Genomic DNA, 26,846 nt, shown 5'->3' with positions numbered 1-26,846 from the left:
AAACAGTCCCTCGGTCACTGTGAAGGTGCAGGAACTGGATCACTGGATGACTTTCAGTCACAGTGAATAAAACATTCAAAAGTGATCATTTTTTCTAAATAAATATAAAATAATATATGGACACTGGGGATATTGATATCAGTGCAAGGTGTGTGTCACACTGCATTTAAAAACATGTGATAATGTTATAATTATTTGATACAAAATAAAAAGTTATCTATAGTGTAAGGGCTGCAACAAGTGATAATTGTTGTTATTAGATAACCTTGCAGATGGTATTTTCCAATGATTGTTTGGTCAATAAAACCCAAAGAGATTCAATTTATAACATTTTAAATAATAAAAAAGCAGCAAATCCTAATGTGGGACAAGATTGTGAATTTATTTACATTTTTGCTTAAAAAATATATATATTTTTTTTTCAGTTTTATTTGAGCTTGGAAGAGAGACACCAGTAGACTTTAGTAAGACATCAAATAAACATGTAGGCATTAATGTGTGTACCTGTGTATCCTGCAGCTGAGACTCGGTAGAAGAAAAGTCTTTGCTGGATTTCATGTTCTTGCCCTCTGCAACACTCAGGAGGTTGTTCACATTGTCTAGCTCCGACTAAACAAAAAAGATAGAAAGAACATTTATTTTAGACACAATATAAAAAGCCCATCCTCACATCATCAAATTGTTTCCCAAACTGTCGTCCTTATCCAGAAGTCCTCACTGTACCTGCAGCTTGACGGTGTTGTCTGACGCCTCCTGCCTATGTCGCTCACTTTCTCCGAATTTGAGCTGCAGTTCTTGAACCTGGGTTTCAGCTTTCTTGCGACGGTGTTCAGAGTCTCCCTTCCCTGTAGTCAGAGTCTGCATCTCGATCTGCAACTCGTTCCACTCGCTCTCCAGGGCCTGCTTGGCTTTCTCCACCGACACCTTGTTCTGCAGGAGCGGCACACAAGACGCATGTTAGTGGTGTTATTCAGATGTTTGTCATTGAGGATCATTCTCTTCTGACCACCCTCTTCCTTACCCTCTTGGCCTGCTCCAGCTGTTCATTGATCTCGTCAAATGCCTGGTTGTGTTTCTGTCTCATGTCAGCCATCTGCTGCTCGTGGATCTTGGCCTCTTCCTCCAGATTCTTCTTCAGATGGGAGACCTCTGTCTCACGCTTGGACCTGCAGACACCAAATGAGGAATAAACAAACAAGACATAGGAGGAGAACAAAGGCGATACAAATCAAATGTAAACATATTTGCACATCATTTTGCCATTAAAAAACCTCCCACATTAATGCTTCAATCAAATGCTTCAAGACAAAACCCTTATGGCTACAAGTCTTCAGCAGCTTGACTCTCACCTGAGCTCCTGCTGTGCTGCGGTGGAGTCCAACGTGTCCTCCAGCTCGGTCTTCAGCGCCTCCAGCTCCTCTCCCAGGTCCCTGCGGTGTTTCTCCGCCTTGGAGCGCGCCTGCCTCTCCAGCTCCAGATCCTCCTGCAGCTCCGAAATCTGAGCCTCCAGCTCCCGGATCTTCTTCTGGGCCGAGTTCTTGGCTGCAGCCTCCTCCTCGATCCTGAAGGTGAGATAAAGAGGAGAAATTAGATCAACATACGTGTGTTTGTTTTCACTTTCAAGATAATTCCCGGTGAGTGTATCTAAAACTGATGATTTGAAGCAGACTATGGCAAAAGGCAAGTCATCACAGTCTTTTTTTGTTGCTTAATAGTTATTATTCTAAAAACCTGGAAAGAGCAGCAAGGAGTTCCTCCTCCTTCTTGGCAAACTGAGCTCGGAGTTCAGCGAGCTGAGCCTGCAGGTCTGCGATCTGGTCGTTGAGATCGGTGGAGTCTCCCTCAAGTTTACGGCGGTTCTTATCCAACTCCTGACGGGATTTCTCCTCCTTTCTTAGACGATCTGTGTGTGAGAAGACAGGAAAAAAAAAAAAATTATTATCTAATAAGGACAACAAAAAAACATTCAACAGGTACAAGTGTAGAGATAAAAAAGGACAGAAGGTAATTTGTTTGTATATTTTTGTGTTTTTTTGAGTGAAACATCTGTTATCAGGCTCGATCTTTCACATCACCGAAACAGATAAGTGAGCAACAAAGCCACTTCTTGATTAAGGATATACATTAGCTGCATGTAGGTTCGCTAGGCTGCATCTTCACTTTTTTAGCTTAGTTAAAACCATTATGAAACCCACATGAAAAGACAAATACTTGCCCTCCAAATCTGTGATCATGGCTTCATGTTTATTCTTGAGTTTCTGAAGGCTCTTGGACTTCTCCTCCTCTTCAGTCAAGTTGGTGGTGAACTCAGAGATTCTTTCCTCCATATTTTTCTTCTCCTGAGGTTTAAAAGAGCATGTCATGGTTTCGTTCTATTTACATTGCATTTTTCCTACAAACAGCGTCACTGCACGGCTGGACTGTATATGAATCAAACTGTGTGAAGTTGACTCGTTATAGGAGACCTTGTTGAGCTTGTTGTTCTGGTCGTCCAGCACCATGATCTCCTCATCCAGCTTCTTCAGCTTAGCGTCTGTGGTGACCTTCTCCATCTGGAGCTTCTGTCTCGCTGCTTCCTCCTCGTCCAGCTGCTGCTCCAGGTCCTGAAAGAACAACACAAACAATTAGCAATGTTCATCCTAAAACAATACAGTTATTTGATCACATCTAACATTCTGTAACCCGTATGATATACATAATAATCTTGAAGAGTTTCGTTTGAATAAAGTCACACAATGGTGATTTAGCTACTGATTAATGTTTTGTGATATTTAGATATGTGCCTGCCTTTTTAATTAAAGTGACAATGGTTTGATTTAATGCCCTGACTATTCTGGGACCTGTAGTAAACAAAAGAGAACCAACAACAACAAATAAAACCTTAAACTTTTCTCATCTTTTTTTCTTCTGTTTTTGCATGTTATTTCATGATTTGTTTTCTTAATTACATTAAGACTTTATTAAGGATGCCACTTGAACTGACCGTGATGTTCTGCTGCATCTTCTTCCTCTCGGTACTCATCTGGGTGACCCTCTCTTCCTCCTCCTCCAGGCGAGACTCCATCTCAGTCAGCATCTCCTCCAGCTCCTGCTTCCTGCCGGACAGACGGGATCTCATCTCCTCGGCCTCGGCACACAGCTCTGTCTCCGCCTGCAGCTGCTCCTGCAGAGCCAACTTCTCCTGGTTCAGCTACGAGGGGGGAGACAAAGTCAAAGGGAGAAATTATCATCTTTCATAGATTTAAGATTGACCAATAATTTACTCTGGTGTTATTATTGAGACTCCTACTTGATCCTGCTTGGTCTCAAATTCTTTGAGCTGCTCCTGAGCTTGCAGCTGCATTTCCTTCGTCTTGACCAGCTCGTCTTCTTTAGCCAGCATCGCCTCCTCCTGCCGGCAGACATCCAGCAGAGGCTTCACCTGGAAGAAGATTTACCCCACGTTATTAAAACAGATTATGATGTTTGATGAAATAGCACTCATGGAAAAACTCTAAAATCAAATCTTATTTGTAACTCATTCAAGAACAAAATTCATTTATTTTGCCTTTTCTTAGTTTCAATTTCTGCAGCTAGACAACAATAACAGACGAGTGCCATATGATTCATGATTGAGATGCTATTATCAATGTTATAGAAATGCCTCAATGAAGTCAAAACTCTGAAAGGTCAAACCTTCAGACCTGAATCCGAGTCGGAAAAGAGTTGCAAAAATGTGGATTTGCAGCTCAACTTGAACATTTACGCTAACAGTGTTCTTATTATTTTCTTTTAAGTAACTGCAAAAATACAAGTAGTAATGTGTCCAGTCGCCCCCTATTGTTGGCTTTTCAAACCTTTAGTGACACATTGATGAAAGCTACGTCATGAATCTCTTACCTTGGTGAAAAGCCTCCACCACTGCCAGTTCCTCAGTTTGAGGTAAGCAGCGCAGTTCCTCTGGATCACTTTCATGGCAGACAGCTGCTGCTGTCTTCTGCCGAAGGCTCTGAAGTACAAAACAAAACCAAATAAATAACATATTTGCTATTGTGTCTTGTTTAGTAGTCTATTCAGCGGTGAAAAAAATAGTCAGATATTTATAAAAAAGTGTAAAAATACTCTGTTACAACCAGAGGTCCTGCATTCAAAGTTGTATTAGAGTAAAAAGTACAAAAGTATCACCATCAAATTGGTCTAACAGTACTTCTTTAATCGGAGAAGGAAATAGTATATTATACGATTAGTTTAAAATCATTGATACATTCAAAGCTTTATTAAGATACTGCTGGTTATAAAACAGACAAGTCAAATCAAGCAATCTCATTGGTTCTTAGTCGTGGTATACTGAGCGTATACCACGGGTAGAATTGTAGTTACTTTTCACAACAAGTCAGTATCCCTCCGCGTCTGAGAAAAACTGTATACAGTTGGGCTGAAAAGCAAACTGCAGTTTGCTTTTCAAACTGGAACAAGAAAGCAGCGGACTCGAGTAACGGGGCAGAAACCCTCCTTTTTACGCAGCGGTCCAGACATAGACATCAAACGGCAAAAACATATTCAGTGTGCAGTTCCTTTGGCATTAGGGCAGGGATATTTAGATACTTTCCAAGGTTTGACATAATGAATTGTGCTACTTTTAAAGCAAGCAACGATGTTTTCAAATCTGTAATCAAAAAGGTCCGCAAAAACATTTAAGATTAACTTCGACCTCCGGGGGGGGGGGTCTTACTATGGAGGAGTGGATTGAGGAGTGCCTATCTCCAGAACAAAAAGCACCTAAACGACGACATGTAGAGCTACGTGAAGAGCAGGTAGACCAACTGGAAAAGTACCACCATTCAAAAGCTTTCTGATGCGGGTCTTGAAACAAAGCAGAGAAATGATGACCGTTAGTGGCCACAGGTGCGAAAGCTCTCTCCAGAGCTACTGGAAGCCGAATCTCGGGGACCGGAGAAAGTGGAGCAATATTCTCGCCACGCCAAGCAACAGCCTAGAACAACCTCAGCCTATAACCACGTAAGCCATGCTACTGATGCTGGACAGTTTTTCAGTGGGTGCACAATAAACGGCAACATACACATTAATGTAAATAAATAGCCAAATAATGGATCAACGCTCTCTGTCTAATATGTTCGCTAGCTGTTGTTAGTGTTGTTGCATAGCAACCACCTCGCACTATGTTTTGTGCAGAAGGCAACGGAGGGACTATTTTATTTTGAACATCATTATTTAATGACAACTATTTAAATTAGAGTGTGTATTTTTCATTCATATTGCCACACTTGGTAACCGTTTTATAAAAGCAATAGCTCACTTCAGGCCGTGATATATGGCCATTATATCACAGTTAAGGGGCGTGGTTCGGCCCGACATAGCTCACGGCCTGTCGTGAGCTATTGCTTAAGTAATTCATCTATACCAATACATCATCACTTATTAGTTATTTTATATATTTGTATATTTGTAACATTCTGGGTCAAAAGCACAATATATGCCTCCAACATGTAGTAAAGTAGAAGTATAATGTAGCACAAAGTGCAAATACTCAAGTACAATAACAGCACTTGAGTAAATATGCTTAGTTACTTTCCACCTCTGGTTCTCTCATCCTGTTAAGCTAAATGTATTCATTTTATTTGGCAAAAACAAGCCAAAAACTGAGTAAAAGTACACAAATATGTAGCTTGATAACATTTTTTAAATGTTAGATTTGTTTCGTACTTGCGGGCCACGTATCCTCTGCACCAGGCCTGGAAGCTGATGATGACGTCGGTGATCTTAATGTCTCGCTCCTCCTCCAGGTGGGCCAGGACCCCGGCTCTGAAGAACACTTTACTCTGACCGACCCTGAACAGGTTGGGGTCCAGCTCCAGGGCTTTGATCTGGAGAGGAAAACATGAAGTCACGCATGTCCTAAAACTCTGTGAACTGCTTACTTCCAAAAATGCCTTGTTCTTACCATGAGCACACAGGCTTGTTTGCCATCCATAAAGCCTTTTGGGATGGCGTTGGGAGTGAGGATTTCATACCTGAGAGACAGAGCAGCAGAATAAAAATTACTCAAACAGTATTAGAATTCTTCTACATTTTGAATTAGGGAGAGCAATTTTTTCAGAATTAAAATGTGCCAATCTTTACATTTCTTTTATCTTACAACTAACTTTTGCAGATAAAGTAACATTGCCTGTTGTGGATGCAAGTCTGTGAATGATCTCAGTTTTCCTTTTCATGTCTGTCCTAATTGAGAACTTTAAGTTTAGACCAGAATGGATAACTCATAAAGTAAATGTGTGTCAGGATAACATGAAAGTAAAAAGGGGGGGAAATTATGTTGAAGAATTTAATTATCTTTCTTAAATACTAGGAAGAAAAGAAGTTGAAAAGCGTTCTGTTTTTGTTGTCACCTTTGTCTGAACTCCTGGAAGACGATGCGGTTGGGGAAGCCCTGTCTGCAGATACGAATCCCCTCCAGGACTCCATTACACCGGAGCTGGTCCAGAACCAGGTGATGCTCCAGTTTACCAGCCTGCAGGAGAAACAATCAAATTAAATAATTACAAACCTGTTCAGTTTATAATACAGATGTCAAGTGAAGCAGAACACTTTTGTTCTCAAGCATTCATCTTTCAGACTTTTGTCTTTGTTAAAAGTTATGTCTTTGAAGGCGTCCATATGGCAGCGCACATTAGTAATTCAATGTGTTGATGCGCCTTCACTTGTACTCGAGTATTGTTCTTTGTGCTGTACCTTCTTCTCGTGGTTGGGGATGATGCAGCGGACGAAGTTTGGGTTTGTGTTCCTGAGCGTGGCCATGAGGTTACCGAGCTGCTCCTTGTAGAGCTGGCCCACCGTGCGGAACATGCCCTTACGGGTCTTGAACGCACCGTGCATGGAGTCGGACATCCCTGCCACCTTATCCAGGCCCACAATATGGTCCACTGCAAGACACGGGGAAATTGAGCAAGAATGTTTACTCATGTACACAGTACCGAGTATTTCAATGTTATGCTACTTTACTTTTACACGTTACATTTTGAATATATTAAGTTTTCTTGCAATAGTGTACTTTTTTATCTCTTCACCTGGTTCGTCTATACATGAACTTTGCTCAAAATTCAAAACGTATTTCTTTACCTGCCAAATAAGTAAAACAAAACCAGGAAACATGCCATAACATATGCCTTAAATCAGTTTTGTTTTTTTATCACATACATGAATAACTGTAAACTGTAATTCTACACTATGGTATGACTACTTTTACTTCATCATGTCATGGACCTCAATTGTCATAAAAACAAAAAAAGATTATCTTGCATTTCCAGTAACTCCAGTCCCAACAGTATCTTACTACACTAAGCAATATGAGATTTCGGATGAGTTCATTAACAACACTTACTGTCTTTCCACAGATCTGAGGTTAATTTGTCTGTAGACTGGTTGAACAAAGCGGCGACGCACTCGTTCAGAGGATCCATGTTCTTCATCAGCCATGAGTCTGCTTTGTAGTCAACCTGCACCAGAGGAGAGACGCATTTATTTCAAGAAGTTGAGGTTACTAAGAAAACATTATTATTATTACCCGACTTAATGATCCTCCTTTTTATTCTGAAGCATTGTGCAAGTATTTTATTTGCAAATTCAATGCATTACATGTGTAATTGGTGAAGAAGTTCCTCTTCAAGACAAACTTCTCTACTTATATATGACCCAGAGGACTATGTTGTAAATACGCAGCCCTCTAGTGGTGGAAAGCAACTACTCACTATCTACTACATTTTCAGCAGCTTGTAGTTTACCTGAGTATTTCCATTTTATGCTACTCTATACTTCTAGTTCACTAAATTTAAGAGGAAAATAATGTAGTTTTTACTCCAGTACATTTACATGGTGATGTAATTACTAGTTAGATCATAATCCTTTATTTGATCAATCTTAAGTTGCAATTTGTTCGTAAAATATGGTTCCATCTTATAGATCAATACAACTTATAGTAACCAAAAATAAAATAAAGAAAAACAAATATTTCCCCTTCCATTGACTAGAATATCAAAATCCTACTATCTTGTTCATGCATTTATCAAAATATGCTGTGAAAACGCCATTCTTCATTAGCGCAACTATTTTAAGACAAACAGGTTCATCATTGACCTTTCCAGCATAGTGCATGATGGAGAAATCTGCGTCCTCCTTGAGTTTCTTGGCTCTCTGGAACTTGGGGTGCGTCCCCTGCTCCTGAATGACCTTCTCCACGAAGCTCTTGTCCGTGGCTTTGGGGAACCAGCACTCTTCATCCAGCAGAGCCAGGATGCCTGGAGGACCGGCCTGTGATGCACGGAGGAAAAAACAAACGAAAGTCAGCCTGCAGTTCAAAAGGAACAAGCTTGTTTATTCATTTTTGTACGGTCAACATGCTTCAGCTCGTGTTGTACAACTGTTTTTTACATTTACTACAGCCAGTGACTTCTGCAGAAGAATGCTTGTGAGTAATACTTCAGGTTAAGACAAGTGCTGTCTGTGTTATAAATGAGTCTTGAGGAGGAATGATAATAACTGGGGGATGTCTTACAGGTTTCTCAATGAGGTCGATGCAGGGCTGCAGGTCGAGGCCGAAGTCGATGAAGCTCCACTCGATGCCCTCCCTCTGGTACTCCTCCTGCTCCAGGATGAACATGGTGTGGTTGAAGAGCTGCTGCAGTTTCTCATTGGTGTAGTTGATGCACATCTGCTCGAATGAGTTCAACTGTAAGGAGAGAATTAACGCAACCATTAGTCAACCACAGGAAATGAAACCGGCGTTCTTTCCGGGAAGTGACTATGCTGCAGACTTCTTTGTCTGGTTTGCCCTGTGTTTGCGTGCGTGTGTGTCTGTAAATGCAGCATTAACCAGACTGCTGTAACGCTGACACAATTGCATTAGAGTTGTGTTCGGCCTGATCACACAACTAGAGCTGCACAACTATTAATCTGTCAAGCCTTGAATGCCTCACCTCAAAGATCTCAAATCCAGCGATATCCAGGATGCCGATAAAGGAGGCTCCCTGTCTCTTTGTCTTGTCCAGCGCCTTATTGATCCTCATCACCAGCCAGCGGAACATCCTCTCGTAAGAGGCTTTGGCCAGAGCCTCGATGGCAAACTCAGCCTGCTCCTGCGTCTGCGCCTTCTGCACATAGTCCCTGCCAACCTGCAAAACAAATACTCCAATGTCATCCTGCGGTACAGAAATAATCATCCTGCAGAACTAAGTACTTCATTAAATAGGAAAACTTGCAAAAACAGTGATGGAGTAGTGAGTCATTAAAAATGGAAATTAGTTTTAGTTGTATAATACATTTTTGTTTCCTGCAGAGTAAATGTTCTGCAGATACAGAACATCTAATGGAAATATCCTTTTGGCCCACAGGGCAGAGCTAACTTTGAGGTTAGCCTACACAAATGTGTCATCCCTGCAACATTTTATAGACAAAGTTATGCTCATTTATTTGAGATTAGATTTGTAAAATATTCAAACATCAAAGTCAATCAGAAGTGATACAAAAGTAAAATTCTCTCCATATCCAGAAAGTAGGTCAACTGACAGACATCTTTTTTTAAATTTGCATAAGAAAAAAGTTGACGTTTCATATTAATGCATTTCAAATAAACGCTTTGGTACTGATGGCTCTGCAGACCTTGATTCTGGGGGACAGGATGGCTCGTGTGAAGTCAGTCACGTTGATGCTCAGCAGGTGACACACCTTCTGGGCAGCTGGGGGTGAAGGGGGGTCACATTGATGATGAATGAGATGAAGTTTTGAGCAAGTGAAGCGAGACTTAGAGCATGCACACAGGAAATGACTATGATGATGGTGGTGGTTGTGGTAATGCGTAGGTGTGCGTACCAGTGTCGTCTGGCATGGAGGCCTGATCAGAGTGACGCTCCTTCTTGAAGCTCATGTTCCCCAACTGCATCACGGCCGACACGATCTTCAGCAGACCTGACAAACACACAGAAACAGAGGTCACCGTGTGCTGCAGCGATCAATATATCACATGAATAGGTTCCACCACACAATTGATAAACTCACCCCATGCAAAACAATTATAAACTGCAACAATGACATGATTAATCAAATGTTCTTCTTTGTTCCACCTTCTCAAAAAGGAGGATTGTGTTTGTGTGTTTGTTGCAGAGTATTTAAAATCTTGCATTGTCTAATAGCTTGCAGTTCTACAGCCTTTGCTGACATATTTCTGAATTTCTTGGACCATTACCAATGGTTTAAGTGTTAAACACTCGGCAGACATTTTTCTTACCCCATTAATAGTGGGATTTATTTGGGAGGGTTTCCTTGTACAATAAGAGGGTCTAAGGACAGAAGGTGTCGTATTCTGTAATTGTAAACCCCCCTGAGAATTGTTTTAATTTGTTTTATATTGGGCCGTATCGAGTGAAATTGTGACAATTTTTTAAATACAGCTCCATATTGTTACCAGAAGTCCAAAATGGAACCTTTTATCGACATGCGAAATAAGCCCTCTAGAGAAGTCAGAAAGAAAGAAGATGATAGGTACCAATTCTTTCGTCTTCTGGGATGCCCATGATCTGGAAGGCGTCCATGGTCTCATTGAACAGGTCGGTGTCCTGCTGGCCCGGTATCGTCATGTTTCCATTGGACAGGAAACGGTACTTGCTGTAATCCTCCAGACACAACTCAGCTAGATGGGGGAAATGAGCAATTGGAGAATTACGCATTTTAACCTACGTGATGAGAGCGAACTGGCAGTGCATTTTCAGCACAGTTGTATTTTGCACACACACACTTGTAAAATTTAAAGCAATTCCATTTAATCTAAATGACTACTTCCCTTGTATCTCTTAATGCTTTAGGACTGTCTGGGCTCTTGAACTATTGAGCATGTCCCGTTCATCTTTCAATAAACCACATTTACTTTGCTACTTTCATTCACTGTGAAAGTATTGTAATAAAATGTCTTACAGCGCAGCTTGTCCCCTGCTCCGGTCAGCATGTAGTAGAAGATGTGGAAGCTCCTCTCTTCTTTGGCTTGTCGGATAGCTCGGGACTTCTCCAAAAGATCTGGTAACATTTCAGTCAAGGACGAAACAAAGAAGCAGCAGAAAAGAAGCATCTTGCACTGACATTTTCTTTGCTGAAACAAGGCTTGAATTATAAATATCCTCGAACAAATTTCACAAACTAGCTGGATGGAAATTCTGATGGTTTCTGTCACACTTGGCAAAATTGGTTAGGGGGGAGCTACTTGTTCCCTCTGGGGCCACAAAGCAGGTTAATCCAGCTGTTTGCACAACAGTTGAGAAGCTAATAAACATTTTTATAAAAGGATGCAAGTTTCGATGTTGGCTCCAACGATGTATCCGTTGACGTCAAAGTTGATTCTGATGAATTTTCCCTGCAAGAGAAAACAAGTCAAATCATTTGGATATGAAGAGCTAAGACTTTGATTGATGTTTTAAGCTTGAATGTAAAGAATATGTTTTTTAAAAGGTCAAAAAGAACTTGTCAAAAATCTGCTTCTTACTATACCGTTGAACCCAAATTAATTTTCTGAAGATATACAACGTTTGGTTATTTCATATTAAAGAGTTATTTGTGCTTTTCTCTGTGATCTTCTCACTGGGCAGAGTGGGAGTGTTTAACATGCACTGATACCGAAGATGTTTATTCCACCTTTAGTTTATCATTTAGAAAGAAAGCAACATTCCAGTTGTTCAACTATCTCTCTTACAAATCGTGAGGAGTTGTCGTTCTTGACGGTCTTTGCGTTTCCGAAGGCCTCCAGGATTGGGTTAGCTTGCAGCAGCTGTTTCTCCAGTTCCCCCTGACGGAGAGGACAGGTATAAGAAACTTTAGACTACAATAAAACACTGTTTCATGGCTTTAAGCTGCAAGTCAGTCAGGCAAGCACAACTTTACTTCATGCTCTTTCTTGCAGCGGTGCAGATTTGTCATTGGAAAATACAAACATTAGATCTGTGCAATCACTCATCTTATAAAAAAAAATGTTCAGGCTGCATATACAAAAGAGTGACCTGAAGGGATATTATCATTGCCCAATCAACCGCACACACACAAATACTGAATCCTGCACATTCCAACACACATACCAGCAAGCCCACTCAAGCCCTGTTAGACCATCCCTGTCCATGCAGGCACAAACAAGAAAACACAGGAAGCACACACGCCGGTTAGCAAAGATCCCCCAAAGGAAATGCAAGAGTCAACAGTGACATCCAAAAACAATGTACATAATAACAAAATCAAGACTGACCAGATTGATTATATTCAATAGCTGCTGGGTAAGTACAATCACCTAATACAGGTGTTGTGGAAATCCACTTATGTGCCTTCTTGCCAAGAATTTGATGAGTGATGCCCCTTTCTTTCATGTAAGCTAACTATAAGGCTAAGGCTAGCAGCAAGTTAGCTTTGCATAATGAATGTAAGCCAACTATAAGGTTAAGGCTAGAAGCAAGTTAGCTTTGCATTATGACTTAAAACAGGAGATATTTGCTGGCCTGCTTCTGCGAGATAACGTTACAGTGTGTTAAATGTCAAGTTGTGTTTTAATGGTCTTGTTTTTTCCACATGTTTCCTCGCTTCATGTTAAGCTAAGCTAACAATCTGCAGACACTAGCTTCACATTCAATGTACAAACAATGTGCAAGTGAGTGATATCGACCAGTTTTCTAACTCTATGTAAGAGAAGAAGTTAGCATGTTTTAAATACAAATCTAAAACAATACTTTTAAAGACAGAGGTTATATTTCAGTAACATTTTAATGCATATCCTTCAAAACCCAGACAAAGACAGCAAAAACGCTCCCGGTTAGTAAAGTAGCATGTACATAAATAGTCGGAGATGAACTCACATGTGACAAAACTGCATTGCCCTGAAGAAAAGGTGAAAAAGGGAAGTTTCAAACATTTAATACATTGAGCACAAAAATAACATAACTGCAAATCTCGAGTCACCTGAAGAATCATACAGAAGTTATTTATCAGACATTTCTTGTAAAAACTTGTGAAACAGAGAAATCAAGTACAAATACACATCCACATCCGCGTTCTGCATGACTTTAACTCAGAGGTGAGTCTGGCACGTCGTGGCCTGAAGGAGGAATGTGCAGCTTGTGCAGGTAGACTAATATGGAGATCAGGGGGAAAGGAGGCAGGAAGGAGGAGAGGAGAAATAAAAGGGGGGTTTCCATCCGTGATCTTTCCAAATCTTTGGTCAACCATAAGGAGAGAATCAGGAGAAAGGGAGGTGATGAAAAAAAGAAAGGAAGGAAAACCAGAGGCAGTAGTTTTTACTGACCTGCTCTTTCTTGGACTTGAAAGATGAGGCAACATGGGCGAGATACTGGATGACTTTCTTGGTGTTTTCAGTTTTTCCTGCTCCTGATTCCCCACTGCAGAAAAACATACATACAAGGATTTAGACGCATCAATCAGAGAGGTTAAAATACTGAAAATCATGACCCTAAGGCATTACAAAACACAAGCATAAAAGGCATGATAAATTAATGGAAAAATCTGCAATTCCCTTGATAACCTTGCAAACTATCTGTTGATATAATAATTCCGTGGACTTTATTGACATAAAGCTAGATTTGGCATTGCTTTGTTGTGAAATGAGTAGCTTAATTACACTCAATTTAAGGTTTAAGCTTAATCCTACACACACTAGACATGGTCTGTGTAAATCTGTCACTGTGCTCTCTAAGGAAAAAAAGGTTAACGCTGCTTCAAAAATAGTAAGATAAAAAGAGGAAAGAGTAACTTACGTGCAGAGGATGGACTGGTCCTCACGATCTGAGAGGAAGAGAAAAAATCTTAATCAGATGAAAAACGTTGACAGGCAAAACACAGGCAGCTTTAGAGAACAACCTATATGTTATATTTAAATAATAAAGATGTTCACAGTGAATGATGAGTATTAACATTGATTTTGATGCATTCAGTATTTTTTGTGTGCAGGAAACCAGGAAAATAGCATGCATTAGTCCTTTAGGGCAAACATAAAATGGGGTAAAATTGTGAAAACTGTGGTTTTACTGGGGACTTTTTTGTCCTTGAATGCCTCAGTGAATGTTTTACACAGTTACATTTAGACACACTATAGTAGCATTATTCACAATTTTCTGATAGCCAAAATATGTCAATTTCAAGAGGGTCCATGCATCTTTCTTAACAAACATAGCTGTGTTACCCTGCATCATGCTCCTGTAAGCCGTGTCTGTGATGGCGTAGATGTGGGGGGGCATCTCGTGCCTCTTCTTGCCCTTGTACATGTTCACGATGTCCTCAGAGTAGATGGGCAGGTTCTTGTACGGGTTGACCACCACACAGAAGAGACCGGAGTACGTCTGGGAACAGAGAGGACAGTTAGTGTGTGAGAGAGGAAAACTCATCTGTAACATGAGATAATACACATTTATCCACCAGAACTCACATAGATGAGTCCAGAGTAATATCTCTCCTTGAGGTTGTGCAGCACGGAGGCCTCGTTCAGGCAGGTGAGCTCCGCCATGTCCTCCACCTTGCTGAACTTGGGAGGGTTCATCTTCTGAATGTCGTCCTTGTTGACCTTCACCTGAAATTAACAGAGACGGGACACCTGTCAGAAGACTGTCCTGGACAAGACTTTGAGGAAAAGCATCTGAAAGTCATCAACTTTCAAATATATTCAGGATAACGTAAATAAACTAACAAAAAAATGTATATACACCATCAATTCTAGTAAATTGTACACATTGTAAAGCTTACATGTTACAGATTACACCTTCAAAGACAGTATTACTTTAAAGGAATTCAGACTCAAGATAAACCCTTCCTTCACCTTCTTGCCAGAGTCCGTCAGCTCCACCACACACTCCTCTCCCTGCTCCTCCTTCAGAGAGCCGGCCTCGAAGCCCAGCTTCTCCGAGGGCACCCACACCAGCTTCTTGGTGGCCCAGTCGGCCTGGGCCATGGGGTTCCCCGTCGTGTTGCGGTCCCCATACAGAAACTTGTCTGAGTCCGTCATTGTGGCTTCAGGACAGAGCAAGAGAACATTATAAGTTTATTGCTAACAGCTTAACCGAGAAGAACATATTTTGATGTGAAAGAGGATCATATTTTTTTGTACAGTATTCATTTGTGGATCCTTAAAAACATTACACTAATCCCATCCCAATCAACCCGGATCACCAAAACACAGGAAACAGATACCCATGAAATAAACTTAGAAGGCTCAAGATCATAAAATATTGATCCCAGATTCCGGATTTGTCACTTTATGTGTTAGAAGGAACAGAGAGAAGTTAATCTATAGTTTTTGATGTATTCATTTGCAGTCATTGGTTCCCAATATAATTTAAGGAGCATTTGAAAAGCTTTGAAGTTTGATGGTGCTAAAGCCACAAATGGTTCTAAATAAATTGAAAGGGACATAACTCAGTCTTGTCTACCATTATTATTCTTCCTATATTTGCTCAGAATCAGGATTATAGTCAGGCGTTGTTGCATGTCATCTCTTCTCATACATTTGTTTACTCATTGCTGCTCATCATGCGATTAAAGCCACTGCTCAAGACATGTGTGATGAGAAGTGTTGAGTTCATATAATGATTTTTAGTTTTGACATTTAGCTATAGCTTTTCACGTAAATATTTAACAGATGTTTGTGAACTGACATAAACTCCCAAGGTGATGAAATATACTCCTTTGGCAGGAGGTTACAGGAGGACAGGTTTGGGCACATTTTCACCACAGCTGCTGTCGTTTCAGGTTTCACTGTAATTTCATTATCATTATAAGGAATGCAACCACTTTACCTACAAGTAATGAACCTAGTGCAAAAAACAAATGGGGTCTGATGCCTGAAACTGTAACATAAGCACTTCAAATGTTATGTTACTTAAGATAAAGAAGAAAAATCCCTTCATGCTTAATTACTGTCTATACCAGTTTATTCATGACCTGAGGCTCGACAGTCAGACTAAACAATTAAACACATTTCACCTGAGATCACCTGAGATCTACAGTACGACTGGCTCTCCACACTTCTACCTGTCCGTCACTTATTCCCAATCTGACCCACATTCCTTCCTCACCAACTCATTAGACAGAATTCCACACATTCCCGATTCCTTCTCCCACTCCTCATTTTCCACAACCCTCTTTTAAGGCAATACCCACCACAGGTAATAAATGAGCAGTTATTTAATATGGGGCTTCAGGACAGTGGGAATGGCACGGATCATTAAAAGCCTCCAACAGTCTGAGTTGTAGGAGAAGGTCAGAGGAGGGATGCTTTGCAGCCCGAGAGGCAGGGAGGAATGTGGGAAACAAGTCTGGGCAGAAAGAGAAATGTCATTACTCCCCGACCACACCCTGGAGAAGACTCACCATAAAAGGACAAATAGCCTCAAAAGATAAATTCCACCACCTTCGTTTTGCTTTCACTAATTTGTCAAACAAACGTATTGTTTACAGGATAATCCACTAGTGATGAATCATCTCATTTCAAGAGGTTCCTACAAATAACTATGCTCATTCATGGATATAAAACAGTAGACATTAAAAGCAAGAGCAACTTGAAGATAACTAGAAAATGCGTGCGAATGCTGTAAACTGTGAACATTTGTGGCTGAATTTAGCTGAAAATGCAGAAAAAGCTGAATATGTTATTAGCTGAATGGTAGCTGCTTTTAGCTACAAAAATGCAGAAAAAGCTTAATATTTAAAAGAAAAAGTTTAAAAAAAGGTATAAAAAACAACATGTATAGCCTTGATGTCTTGAAATAGCTGAATAATGTAATAGTTGAATGGTTTCTGCAGCTGAAAATAGGCTGAAGGAGTTAACTATCAGATGTAAGTAGTAGTGAATTAATTTGTATTAAGATGAGAAAAGAAAGAAAAAAGGCTTGGGAAAGCAGCAGAATATTTGAACTGCAAACTTTTGAACTAACTTGACGGTGAATTATCTGTCGCCATGGCAACGGCATTTGATGACACCCCATAATACGCTTAGATGTGTTGATGGCTGCATCGTTACCAAACCTGTGAAGTTTTGGGCCATTTCGAGCATTTTCACTGAAGTTATGAGAAAACCGTGTTTCATGGTGAGCATTGTGTTGCCATGGCAACGGCATTTGAAGAAATCTCAAAACTGTCCCGTAGATGTCTTCGCGGCTGGACTGTTAGCACACATGTGAAGTTTGAGCACTTTTTGAACATTTTCATAGGAATTATACATTACATTAGGAGGTTACATTACTCTCTTCTCTTGATCACCCTCTCAATCTTCTATCGCCCTCTCTCTCTTCTCTTGCTCGCCCTCTCTCTCTTCTCTTGATCACCCTCTCTCTCTTCTCTCTCTCTTGCTTGCCCTCTCTCTCTTCTCTTGATCGCCCTCTCTCTCCTCTTGATCGCCCTCTCTCTCTTCTCTTGATCGCCCTCTCTCTCTTCTCTTGATCACCCTCTCACTCTTCTATCACCCTCTCTCTCTGCTCTTGATCGCCCTCTCTCTTCTCTTGATCACCCTCTCACTCTTCTATCGCCCTCTCTCTCTCCTCTTGATCACCCTCTCACTCTTCTATCACCCTCTCTCTCTTCTCTTGATCGCCCTCTCTCTCTCTTCTCTTGATCGCCCTCTCTCTCTTCTCTTGATCGCCCTCTCTCTCTTCTCTTGATCATTCATCATCATCGGTGTGTGTCTGTGTGAGAGATGCGGCTTTCACACCAGCGCTTTTCCCTTTCTAGCTAGAGCTTTTCTGGTTCAGCTCCGGTTTGCCTTTTCAGCTCCCGCTCTGTTCACACCGCCCAGCTGCCGCTGCTGCGTCATGACGTCACCGTTTACATCGCTGATTTTCTCCCCAACGGAGCTCACAACAACAACGGGGGGGGGGACTGCGTCGGGTCGATGATCGTGTTGCTTTTAATCATACGAAGCCAGATTAAATTAAATAACGACTTCTCCAACCTTATACTTTTCTCCAGAGTGCCGTGGTTCATTGTTTATTAATGTGTTTCAGCGGCATTTACCGACCGCTGCAGTGCTGGCTGCTCTTCAACGGGAGTGTATTCTCCCGTTAGCTCCGGGTTAGCTCACACGGCTCTAAAGTATTCACTGTCTGACTGTCACACAAGCAGCTGATACATATCCCCAGTTCCCCTTAAGTGAATGTGTGTCAGTCTGAATTGACGCTGTTTGGCATCACAACGCTGTTATGAAAGTTTCTCTGGTATAACATGGGTGATGTTAGCATAGCAACCAAAGCTAAACTGACTACTTGCTAAGCCGTTTTCTACAGGCACATTTTACCGGCGTATTTTTCATTATGATTCTACTTGTGATAGTCGGACATGACAACCTGTGCAGCCCATGTATTGATTCCATCTGATAGCTGCTATAATAACAAACAAAACGTCTGCCTGCTCTCCACAATGATCAATAACAGCGAACGGATGGTCAAAGTAAGGTACAAATTTCCTGCACGCCTCAACGTAAGAGAGACGTAAGCGACGCCGCGTCATAGCTCCGAAGCTCTTGCCTCTAGACCGACAATTTTTTGGAGCTGGAAGTGAACCACATTCCGGAGCTATGACGCGGCGCCGCTGCGGTGTGAACAGGAAAAACCGGCGCTTTTCCAGCTCCAGCTCCGAGCCGGAGCTGGAAAAGCGCCGGTGTGAAAGGGGCAAGAGATGCAGCTTTCACACCAGCGCTTTTCTCTTTCTAGCTCCTAGCTAGAGCTTTTCTGGTTCAGCTCCGGTTTCCCTTTTCTGCTCCCGCTCTGTTCACACCGCCCAGAGCTGCCGCTGCTGCGTCATGACGTCACCGTTTACATCGCTGATGTTCTCCCCAACGGAGCTCACAACAACAACAACAACAACAACGGGGGACTGCGTCGGGTCGATGATCGTGTTGCTTTTAATCATACGAAGCCAGATTAAATTAAATAACGGCACAGCATTCGCACTAATAAGACATTGTTTTATACCCTTTTTTGCTGAGATTAACTCAAAGTGCCTACTTAGTTTTGCCCTTTAGCACAGCAATGTCTTCTAACAACCCCTCCTCCATTGTGTTTGACTTGATTGAATCACCTGATACTGAATTTGTAATTCAGTGTCAGGTGATTCAATCAAGTCAAACACATAAAATGACTGAATTAAAACCAAGCAAATACTGTCCTCCTCTGAATCAAATGTGAAATTATCTATACAAATACTCACAAAAGGTTAAAATATGAATGTTTCTGCTGCAGCACTTAGGTAGAGGATGAAAAAAACGCTGAATGTGTAGTTGTGTGTGTGAGTATGTTTGTGTGTGTGTAGAGTGAGGGATAAAGGGATCAGTGCACAAGGTGTCATCTGTGTCTCTCTTAAGTTCATTATGAGCTCAGACTCTCTGCGGGGGAGGAGGAAGAGGAACACAGATATATTGCTTCTGTTTTTATCATTCAGCTTATAGAGACAAATAAACAGTAAATATACAAGGTCCTGAATGCACCATCAGGCTGACACCACAAAACACGAAGGCCACACCGAGAGCTTGTGACATTCACATGTTTGTGGTCGCTGGTAAACGCTATCCATGGCTTAACTTCCTCAGGAAGTTGCTCACTCTCTGCCTCCGCACATTTTGACACATCGAGGTTCAAAATGACAAGACGAACGCTTAATCTGCATGTCCACTCTTCTGTGTCGATTCCTGCCCTTCAAATATAGAGTAGTGAACTCATGCCTGACCTCAGGACTTAAGTCTTACTGTCTGACAGGAAGGCCTTTCCCACAAGGATTGAATGTAAAGACTCTTTAACCATGTCTGGAAACTGGAGCCACCTTATTGGCCTTACAACTCTTATTGTCTGCATGAACATGTTTAATCTGTGTTCTTTGCTCTTATCGTGCTCGTTTTCAACAGCATCTCCTGTCTCTTCCTGCTCTCCCTGCCCTTGGCTGTCAGTCAATCCCTGCTTTATCCGGGCTTCCATGGCTCTGACCGAAAAGAGAGCCCAGGCCCGACCATCTGCAGCCGGCTGCTGTCGAGCCGAGGGCCTGATAACAGTTTGACTATGTTAGGTTAGTTATTAGTCATGAGGGGAATGAATGAGAGGTAGTTCTTAAATGTTACGGTTTAGGGGGTAGATAGCTGCTCTGTGTGCAACCTGAAGATGTCAAACATGTGAATATAGTGTTTAAGAATCAGCGTAACAAGATGTCTGTATTTGACTTAGTGTGTAAAAAGAGGATAAGGCAGGCTGCTGCAGATGTGGCAGACGAGGTTCATTTCCGGGCTGAAACAAAAGAGGAAGACTAACACTATTCTTTACAAATGAAGTGTAGAAATATGACGCAGCTGAAGCAGTCTTATCTTATTTTAAATAACTCATCTTCTTCACCACAAGTCCTCTTTTGTGACTGCATGTCAATTATGTACCCTGAGGGTAGACACGCAGCAGCAGGGTGTGTGCAGCTTGTTTAAGAGAATAGATCATCTCCTTCAAAGCACATGACAAACAACAAGAACAAAAGTACACTTCAGGATCAAACTAGATAAGGGACAGAAATGAAGTCTGCATTGTTGAGGAGAAAATATGTTTTCACCACATGTTTTCTATAGTTCTGCTGTTTGAGTGACTGTGCATATTCATATTTCCTGGTAAATAGAGGAAACATGCAACCCACTCTTCAAATGTAAGACTCAAGTTGCGTGACCACACAACTTAAAATAACAGTATTTATTTAACTTTTAATTTACATTTCAATTAACCTCTTTGAGTTGGAAGCAGTCTTGATATACATGTTATGCTCCTTGTGCAAATATAACTGGTTGATACTACTGGTTATGCATGTGGGCGTTTGTCCTGTGTGCAAGAGAAGTGACTGTCAGCTGCTATATCTAAGTTTATGTCACAAGACTCATCAAATGAACAATGTAAAAGACAAGTAAATCAATATTCAGAGACAATGCGTTGATCATTTAACACGCGTTTGTTTAAAGGACCCCTCTGTGTGATGAGATTACCTGGTTATCTTCAGCAAAACAAACACATTTCTCCCTCTGCTTTATGAAAACTTTTTCTACACTAAACACAACAATGACTATTCACAAAGTAATTCCACCAAGCAGCAGCTCTGTATAAAAACAATAAAGAAACACACCTGGTTTTCAGCTGCAGGCACGGTAGGTGAGCTCGGTGTGTGTGTGTGTGTGTCCGTGTTCAGCAACAGCGACTCTCTCTCCTTTGAACCGCGAGCCTCTTCTGTCTCTCTTCTGTCTCTGCGTCTGTCCTGCGGCCCAGCTGCTGCTCAGGCGTGGCTCTCCGGGGGGGGGGGGGGGGGGGGGGAGTGGCACCTTTAATCCGCCCTGCTGCAGCTTCCGCAGGTAAAACCAAACACCCCGCCTCCCCCGTGTTGCGTTCAAGAGCTCCGCGTAAATGTAAAAAAGAAGATCCTTAACTGGAGTGTGTGGTTTTCTTGGCTCATATGCTTCTTTAAAGTTAAAACGACATGACCGTTAGTTATATATTGTCATATACTCATTGTACAAAGTTATTTTGGTTACTTTTGTATATTTACATTTGGTGTAAATACTTGTCTTTATTATTTTTTTATGTTAAATCGCAGTTTTTTTTTACATCTTCCTTTTATAATCTTTATTTTGTTTACCTTCTCTTACAATTTATTTACACATGTATGTGTAAACGTACCTGGCAATAAACTAATTTCAGATTCTGATTGAGCGAGTTGGGAATTACTTAGTTGGTTAACATTACTGCCTCTTCAGCCTCCTGCCTTCAGGAAGAAGGTTCCTCAGCCTCAGCTCGCGCACCTCCAGGCTGGGCAACAGCTTCCTCCACCAGGCGGTCAGGATGCTGAACTCTCTCCCCTCCCTCCCTCTCTCCCCCTCTCTGACATCTCTCCCCTGAACTCTCCACCCTGCCTCCGACCTTTCTCCCCTGCCTCAAATGGTCCTGGACTCTAACCCCCTAACTCACTTTTCTGCCCATCTCCGCTGCTACTGCACTGAAACTGTACTTTGAACACTTAAATTATATTATTAACATTTTAAACTGTATACCCCGGTTATCTAGGCCCTTTGTTTTGTTTAATGTATACCATGTTTATCTAGGCCCTTTTTGTTTTTTGTTTGATGTATATATGTCACACTGTAGGACTGCGGGAAACGATATTTCGAGATTTCTGGATGTACAACATGTAGAATTCTTGACAATAAAGCTGACTTTGACTTTGACTTTGACTTTGAATAGATAAGCTGTTGACATGTTAACTTGACAAATTAAGTGTCATTTAGAAAACATGTTCTAATTTTATCAGATGTGTCCTGTACTAAATCAGCACATGGTTATTTTATGTTATTTTTTGTACTGAGGATAGACAGTGTGCTGTCAACAATAACCCATGGAAAAATATATTAATTCATTATTTCATCTGAAACAACTGGCCAACTAGTTGGTAAGTCAATCAAAAGAAACAAAAGTCAGAATCAATCAGAACCAAAGTACTTTATTACCCGTGTTTCATGACAACAAAACGTCAATCATCATCAAACATCCTCTGTAGGCCTATACCAGGCTCCTCATGTCCTGTCAAGTTTGGCTGTTGAAAACAAGCAGGTCACCCTTGAAAAAGAGATATTTTGATCTCAAGGGGCTCTCACCTGGTTAAATAAAGGCTACAAACAAACAAGCAGTCTGAAATTCAACTCGAGCTTCAGGAACTTGCAGTTATTCATTTTATTAACTAAACTAATTGCTTCACTTAAACAATGCAATAAGCTGCAGCACCATTTTAAATGAACATATTAAAGGTGGGGTAGGTAATTTTGGAGAAACCAGCTCGAGTGCGCCAGGATTTGAAAATACACATGTGTTTCTCAATCGCAAGTACGCTTGCTTGGTAGCACATGTCTGCCGAGCATCTTGCTTCAGAAGCGAGTCAAGAATACTTCCTGACATTTGGAAAACAAAGAGTGGAACGGGCTACCAAGTGTGCAGGTGTGCGTCATATGAGAGGCCCCGCCTTACATTTTCCGCCACAGATTTTGGAAATTGGTCCGTGCGCAAAGCATTGTGGGGATTTTAAGATCGCAGAGTCTACTCATGTGCAGCCTCGATATTTCTCCAAACGGAGTACGCCGGGCTCGGTAGATTTCCAAGTATGCTGGAGATTGGAACAGTACTTCGGCGGCACTCGATGACGTAGTATGCTTGAAATAGTGGCTCTGCAGCAGCTTTACTCGCGATTGAGAAACACCCACAGCCGGAAAAAATCTGCCACTTCCTTACAGAGCCCCTCCTCCAACCAACACACACGAACGCGCACATGACCAATGAGGGCACGAGATAAGTTTGTGCACAGATGGAAGGCTGACAGGCAGGTAGGCCATCCAATCATTTTAGCCGGGCCGGCTAAAATGATTGGTCGTGCTTTTTACAGTACTACGGCTTCCACAGATGACATTTTTGTATGGATTTTTTGTCAAAGCACTTAAAGGTAGGGTAGGTAAGTTTGAGAAACCGGCTCGAGATACACTTTTTGTTATATTCCATGGAATGCTCTTAACATCCCGATAGCAATGAATATCTTAAGTGCTTTGACAAAAAATCCATAAAAAAATGTCATCTGTGGAAGCCGTAATACTGTAAAAAGTACGACCAATCATTTTAGCCGGGCCGGCTAAAATAACTGGATGGCCTACCTGTCTGTCAGCCTTCCATCTGTGCACAAACTTATCTCGTGCCCTCATTGGTCATGTGCGCGTTCGTGTGTGTTGGAGGAGGGGCTCTGTAAGGAAGTGGCAGATTTTCTCCGGTTGTGTATTTTCAAATTCTAGCGATCTCGAGCCGGTTTCTCAAACTTACCTACCCTACCTTTAAGATATTCATTGCTATCGGTTAACAGTTTTATACATTTATACTTTCAGATTTTCCTGGAAGCCTTATGAAAAAGAAAAGCCACCTTTTCTAGAGGATTAAAATAAGAGTAAGTAAAGTGTTTATTAGTTGAGATAAGAGTCACTGATTAGCTGTGTGTGTGTGTGTGTGTGTGTGTGTGTGTGTGTGTGTGTGTGTGTGCGTGTGTGTGTGTGTGTGTGTGTGTGGGTGGTGTTAGGAATGCAGAGCCTCGTCTGTACCTGCAACAGGAGCAGGGGTGGGGCCCTGCCTATATGTGTCTGAGGGGGACATTTTACACAAAATTGTCTGTAGAGACAAGGAACAATGAAGCCAAAATGACATTAAAGCATTATTCCTAATAACTGTTTTTAAATGTTTTAGAGGATAGTCAGTAGGTTCATGTTAATGCAAGCATGGGAATACAATGCCTTACACCCTGCTGAAAAAAACAGCATAGACCAGCTTAAGATGGTTGCTGGTTTTAGCTGGTGTTAGGCTGGTTTAGTTGGTTTACCAGGCTGGACAAGGTGGCCAGGCTGGCCAGGCTGGCCAGGCTGGTCTTGAACCATGCTGGTATGCTGGGTTTTTTAGCTGGCCAGGATGGCTGGTTTAGCTGGTGTAGCTGGTGCCAGCTACACCAGCTAAACCAGCCATCCTGGCCAGCTAAAGTGTCCAAAACCCCTCTAAACCAGCCAATAATTCCAGCCTAATATCTTCTGGCTGGTCAGGCTGGTCTTTTCAGCAGGGCACTGCTTTACTTCTGCTATTGCATCTGTAAAAAACAAGTTTCATAGTAAATTATATTTACTTGTCAACAAAACACAACATGACCCAAACAAGTGCAAAATGTCTACCATGTTGTCTCTGTTCCACCAATGAGCTTTTGGTTTAATTTCCTACCATATATGGTCATAGAGAGGAACCAGAGTAAGACTCAGATCTCCAGAAAGAGCAGAGCGGTGGAGGGAGGCGTGCTCTATTGTTGTGTTTCCTCCGTGGTGTAAAGTTTCTTTTCAAACACCGTCATTACCCACAGCCCCGTCCTCCTGCTGTTTCAAATCTGTCACACATCAAAGATGAGCTGATATGGAAATGTTGCCGCAGCATGTCGCAGCATGAATGAAACTGAGCAAGGACACACACAGTGAGTGTTACAAGGTGTGTACATACACTGTGTTTTATGACTTTAGGCAATGAAATACCTCAGTATTATATACATACACAGAGCCGTCCCTCCCTACAGGCACCTATGCGCTTATGCGGCGCAATTGGTGTGGTGTCCCCAGGCCCCACTAGCACCCCGTCCGTCCGTCCGTCCGTCGACGACGCTCGCGAAACAGAGGGCCTCATCATATAACTTTGCGTGGGGCCTCCAGTTGGCCAGGGACAGCCCTGTACACACACCTATTGTCCCTTCATTCAAAGCACTGATGCAGCTCTTTGTTCCAGGGAGATATCAAAACAAACTTGTTAACATACAAGGTTTACATACCAGACAGGTACATTATACTGAAATACAACATTTTGGTTATTGAGATAATAACATCATATTTAAATTTGAACTTTGTATGAAGAGGAGGAATACTTTTGGGGGAGACACAACAGGCAACAGTGTAAACATAACAAAAACTAGTAGATACAACCATGAAACCATTTCTGTTGATTTCCTACATTATATATATATTTTTTATTACAAGTTATCTGAAACTGATTGTTTAATTATTAAAAATAAACAGTGTCTCATTAAATATGTGTGCTAATTTGCATGCTTTTCTGTAAAAACCTTCAGAATATAGATAGAAATAAAACTCAACTGAAGCTGTCTGGCTCAGAGTATTAAAGAACCCTCATTTAGTTTTTTAAACAATTAAAAGTTAGTTAATATTTTAAAAAGTCGTTGATATTCCATGCATTTGCAAGGTTAACAAGGTAAACGACATCTAGACCATGGATAATTACCTTGAAAGTTTTCTGACTTTATTTCACTTGTCAGTTTCCATATGGCTAGGTCAGTGTATATCTCAGTTAGCAAACAGTATGATTGCATTTTCTTGTGAAAAGAAAAACAAAGCGTCTATTCAGAGCTGATTGAGTCATGTCATTCTTCTTGTTGGTTCATTTCTGTTGTTACACCACCTCACATTTAAATAGCTTCCTGCAGCTCGCTCCAGGACAGGGAAACTCTCAGAGAGCCTTATTGTAAGAGATCATATTACTTTCTGCACAATAAAACACACATCAACAGTGTGAAAATATGTTTTAAGATAGTTAGAATATGCTTCTCATGTTTTGTAAGTTTACAGAGGAGTGACAGCAGAATCAGGTCATGTCATGTCATGCAGATAGTTGTGGTAGATGTCAGTCAGGGTGAAAGTGCAGAATGGGGGGTTATTTCAACGTGTTGGAGCACATCGGCCTGCGTGGGTTTGGTGGATTGAAGGAAGAATATTGTTGAGGTAAATTCAGAGACACTCACAAACCTAAACTGGCCTTCCAAATCCACTCCATCCATCACACCTGCTGCAAAATACTATAAGATGTATTAGTGACAGCAGATTTAAAAAAAGGTGTAATGGAGGGATTAGATGTTTTTCATATATGCTTTTTCTGTGACACCAACCTGAATGAGAAGGGCAGCCTGTTGTGGATGAAACTGTGAATTACAAGCTGAAGAGTGTCCACGTTTCGAGCAATTTCGAGCTGCATGTTTAGTGTTGTATATGGAATAAAACTTCAGAAAATATAAAGGTCTACAGTAAGTATGTGAAATCTATATGTTTATTTGTTACTAGGTTGGCTGCAGAGTCTGTTAAAACTGTTGTATAATTGATTATACTTATATAGTCAGTGTTCCCCCATAAAAGGCAGTTAAAAAAAAATGTGTGGTTAAAAGGCAAATTCAAATAAATCTATGTAAATAATACCATTTAATGAGAT

At 41.3% G+C, this 26,846-nt stretch overlaps 1 protein-coding gene across 1 annotated transcript in view; it reads right to left on the bottom strand.

The window, feature by feature from the left end:
• The window catches only part of LOC117482250 (myosin-9-like), a 28,190-nt gene extending 6,894 nt beyond the window's left edge, over positions 1 to 21,296 (bottom strand). Inside the window, exons 1-31 of the mRNA XM_034130302.1 lie at positions 21,154 to 21,296; positions 14,843 to 15,033; positions 14,456 to 14,596; positions 14,213 to 14,369; positions 13,788 to 13,815; positions 13,319 to 13,412; positions 12,873 to 12,893; positions 11,729 to 11,821; positions 11,329 to 11,392; positions 10,960 to 11,058; positions 10,535 to 10,678; positions 9,862 to 9,957; positions 9,652 to 9,728; positions 8,970 to 9,164; positions 8,549 to 8,722; positions 8,131 to 8,304; positions 7,379 to 7,493; positions 6,730 to 6,920; positions 6,387 to 6,508; positions 5,942 to 6,011; positions 5,704 to 5,864; positions 3,880 to 3,988; positions 3,290 to 3,421; positions 2,984 to 3,190; positions 2,466 to 2,603; positions 2,216 to 2,339; positions 1,732 to 1,903; positions 1,350 to 1,562; positions 1,022 to 1,166; positions 724 to 930; positions 505 to 609 (exon numbers count right to left, since the gene is read on the bottom strand). Of these exons, the coding sequence (XP_033986193.1) occupies positions 505 to 609; positions 724 to 930; positions 1,022 to 1,166; positions 1,350 to 1,562; positions 1,732 to 1,903; positions 2,216 to 2,339; positions 2,466 to 2,603; positions 2,984 to 3,190; positions 3,290 to 3,421; positions 3,880 to 3,988; positions 5,704 to 5,864; positions 5,942 to 6,011; positions 6,387 to 6,508; positions 6,730 to 6,920; positions 7,379 to 7,493; positions 8,131 to 8,304; positions 8,549 to 8,722; positions 8,970 to 9,164; positions 9,652 to 9,728; positions 9,862 to 9,957; positions 10,535 to 10,678; positions 10,960 to 11,058; positions 11,329 to 11,392; positions 11,729 to 11,821; positions 12,873 to 12,893; positions 13,319 to 13,412; positions 13,788 to 13,815; positions 14,213 to 14,369; positions 14,456 to 14,596; positions 14,843 to 15,028 (3,954 nt within the window). The 5' untranslated portion in view covers positions 15,029 to 15,033; positions 21,154 to 21,296. The remainder of the gene's footprint in view (positions 1 to 504; positions 610 to 723; positions 931 to 1,021; positions 1,167 to 1,349; positions 1,563 to 1,731; positions 1,904 to 2,215; positions 2,340 to 2,465; positions 2,604 to 2,983; positions 3,191 to 3,289; positions 3,422 to 3,879; positions 3,989 to 5,703; positions 5,865 to 5,941; positions 6,012 to 6,386; positions 6,509 to 6,729; positions 6,921 to 7,378; positions 7,494 to 8,130; positions 8,305 to 8,548; positions 8,723 to 8,969; positions 9,165 to 9,651; positions 9,729 to 9,861; positions 9,958 to 10,534; positions 10,679 to 10,959; positions 11,059 to 11,328; positions 11,393 to 11,728; positions 11,822 to 12,872; positions 12,894 to 13,318; positions 13,413 to 13,787; positions 13,816 to 14,212; positions 14,370 to 14,455; positions 14,597 to 14,842; positions 15,034 to 21,153) is intronic.
• Positions 21,297 to 26,846: the final 5,550 nt, after the last annotated feature.

The sequence above is a fragment of the Trematomus bernacchii genome, unplaced genomic scaffold (genome assembly GCF_902827165.1).
Source record: "Trematomus bernacchii unplaced genomic scaffold, fTreBer1.1, whole genome shotgun sequence".
In the NCBI taxonomy this organism is placed as follows: Eukaryota; Metazoa; Chordata; class Actinopteri; order Perciformes; family Nototheniidae; genus Trematomus; species Trematomus bernacchii.
Note: the sequence above shows the minus strand (reverse complement) of the source record. Positions and strands in the feature narration are given on the sequence as shown.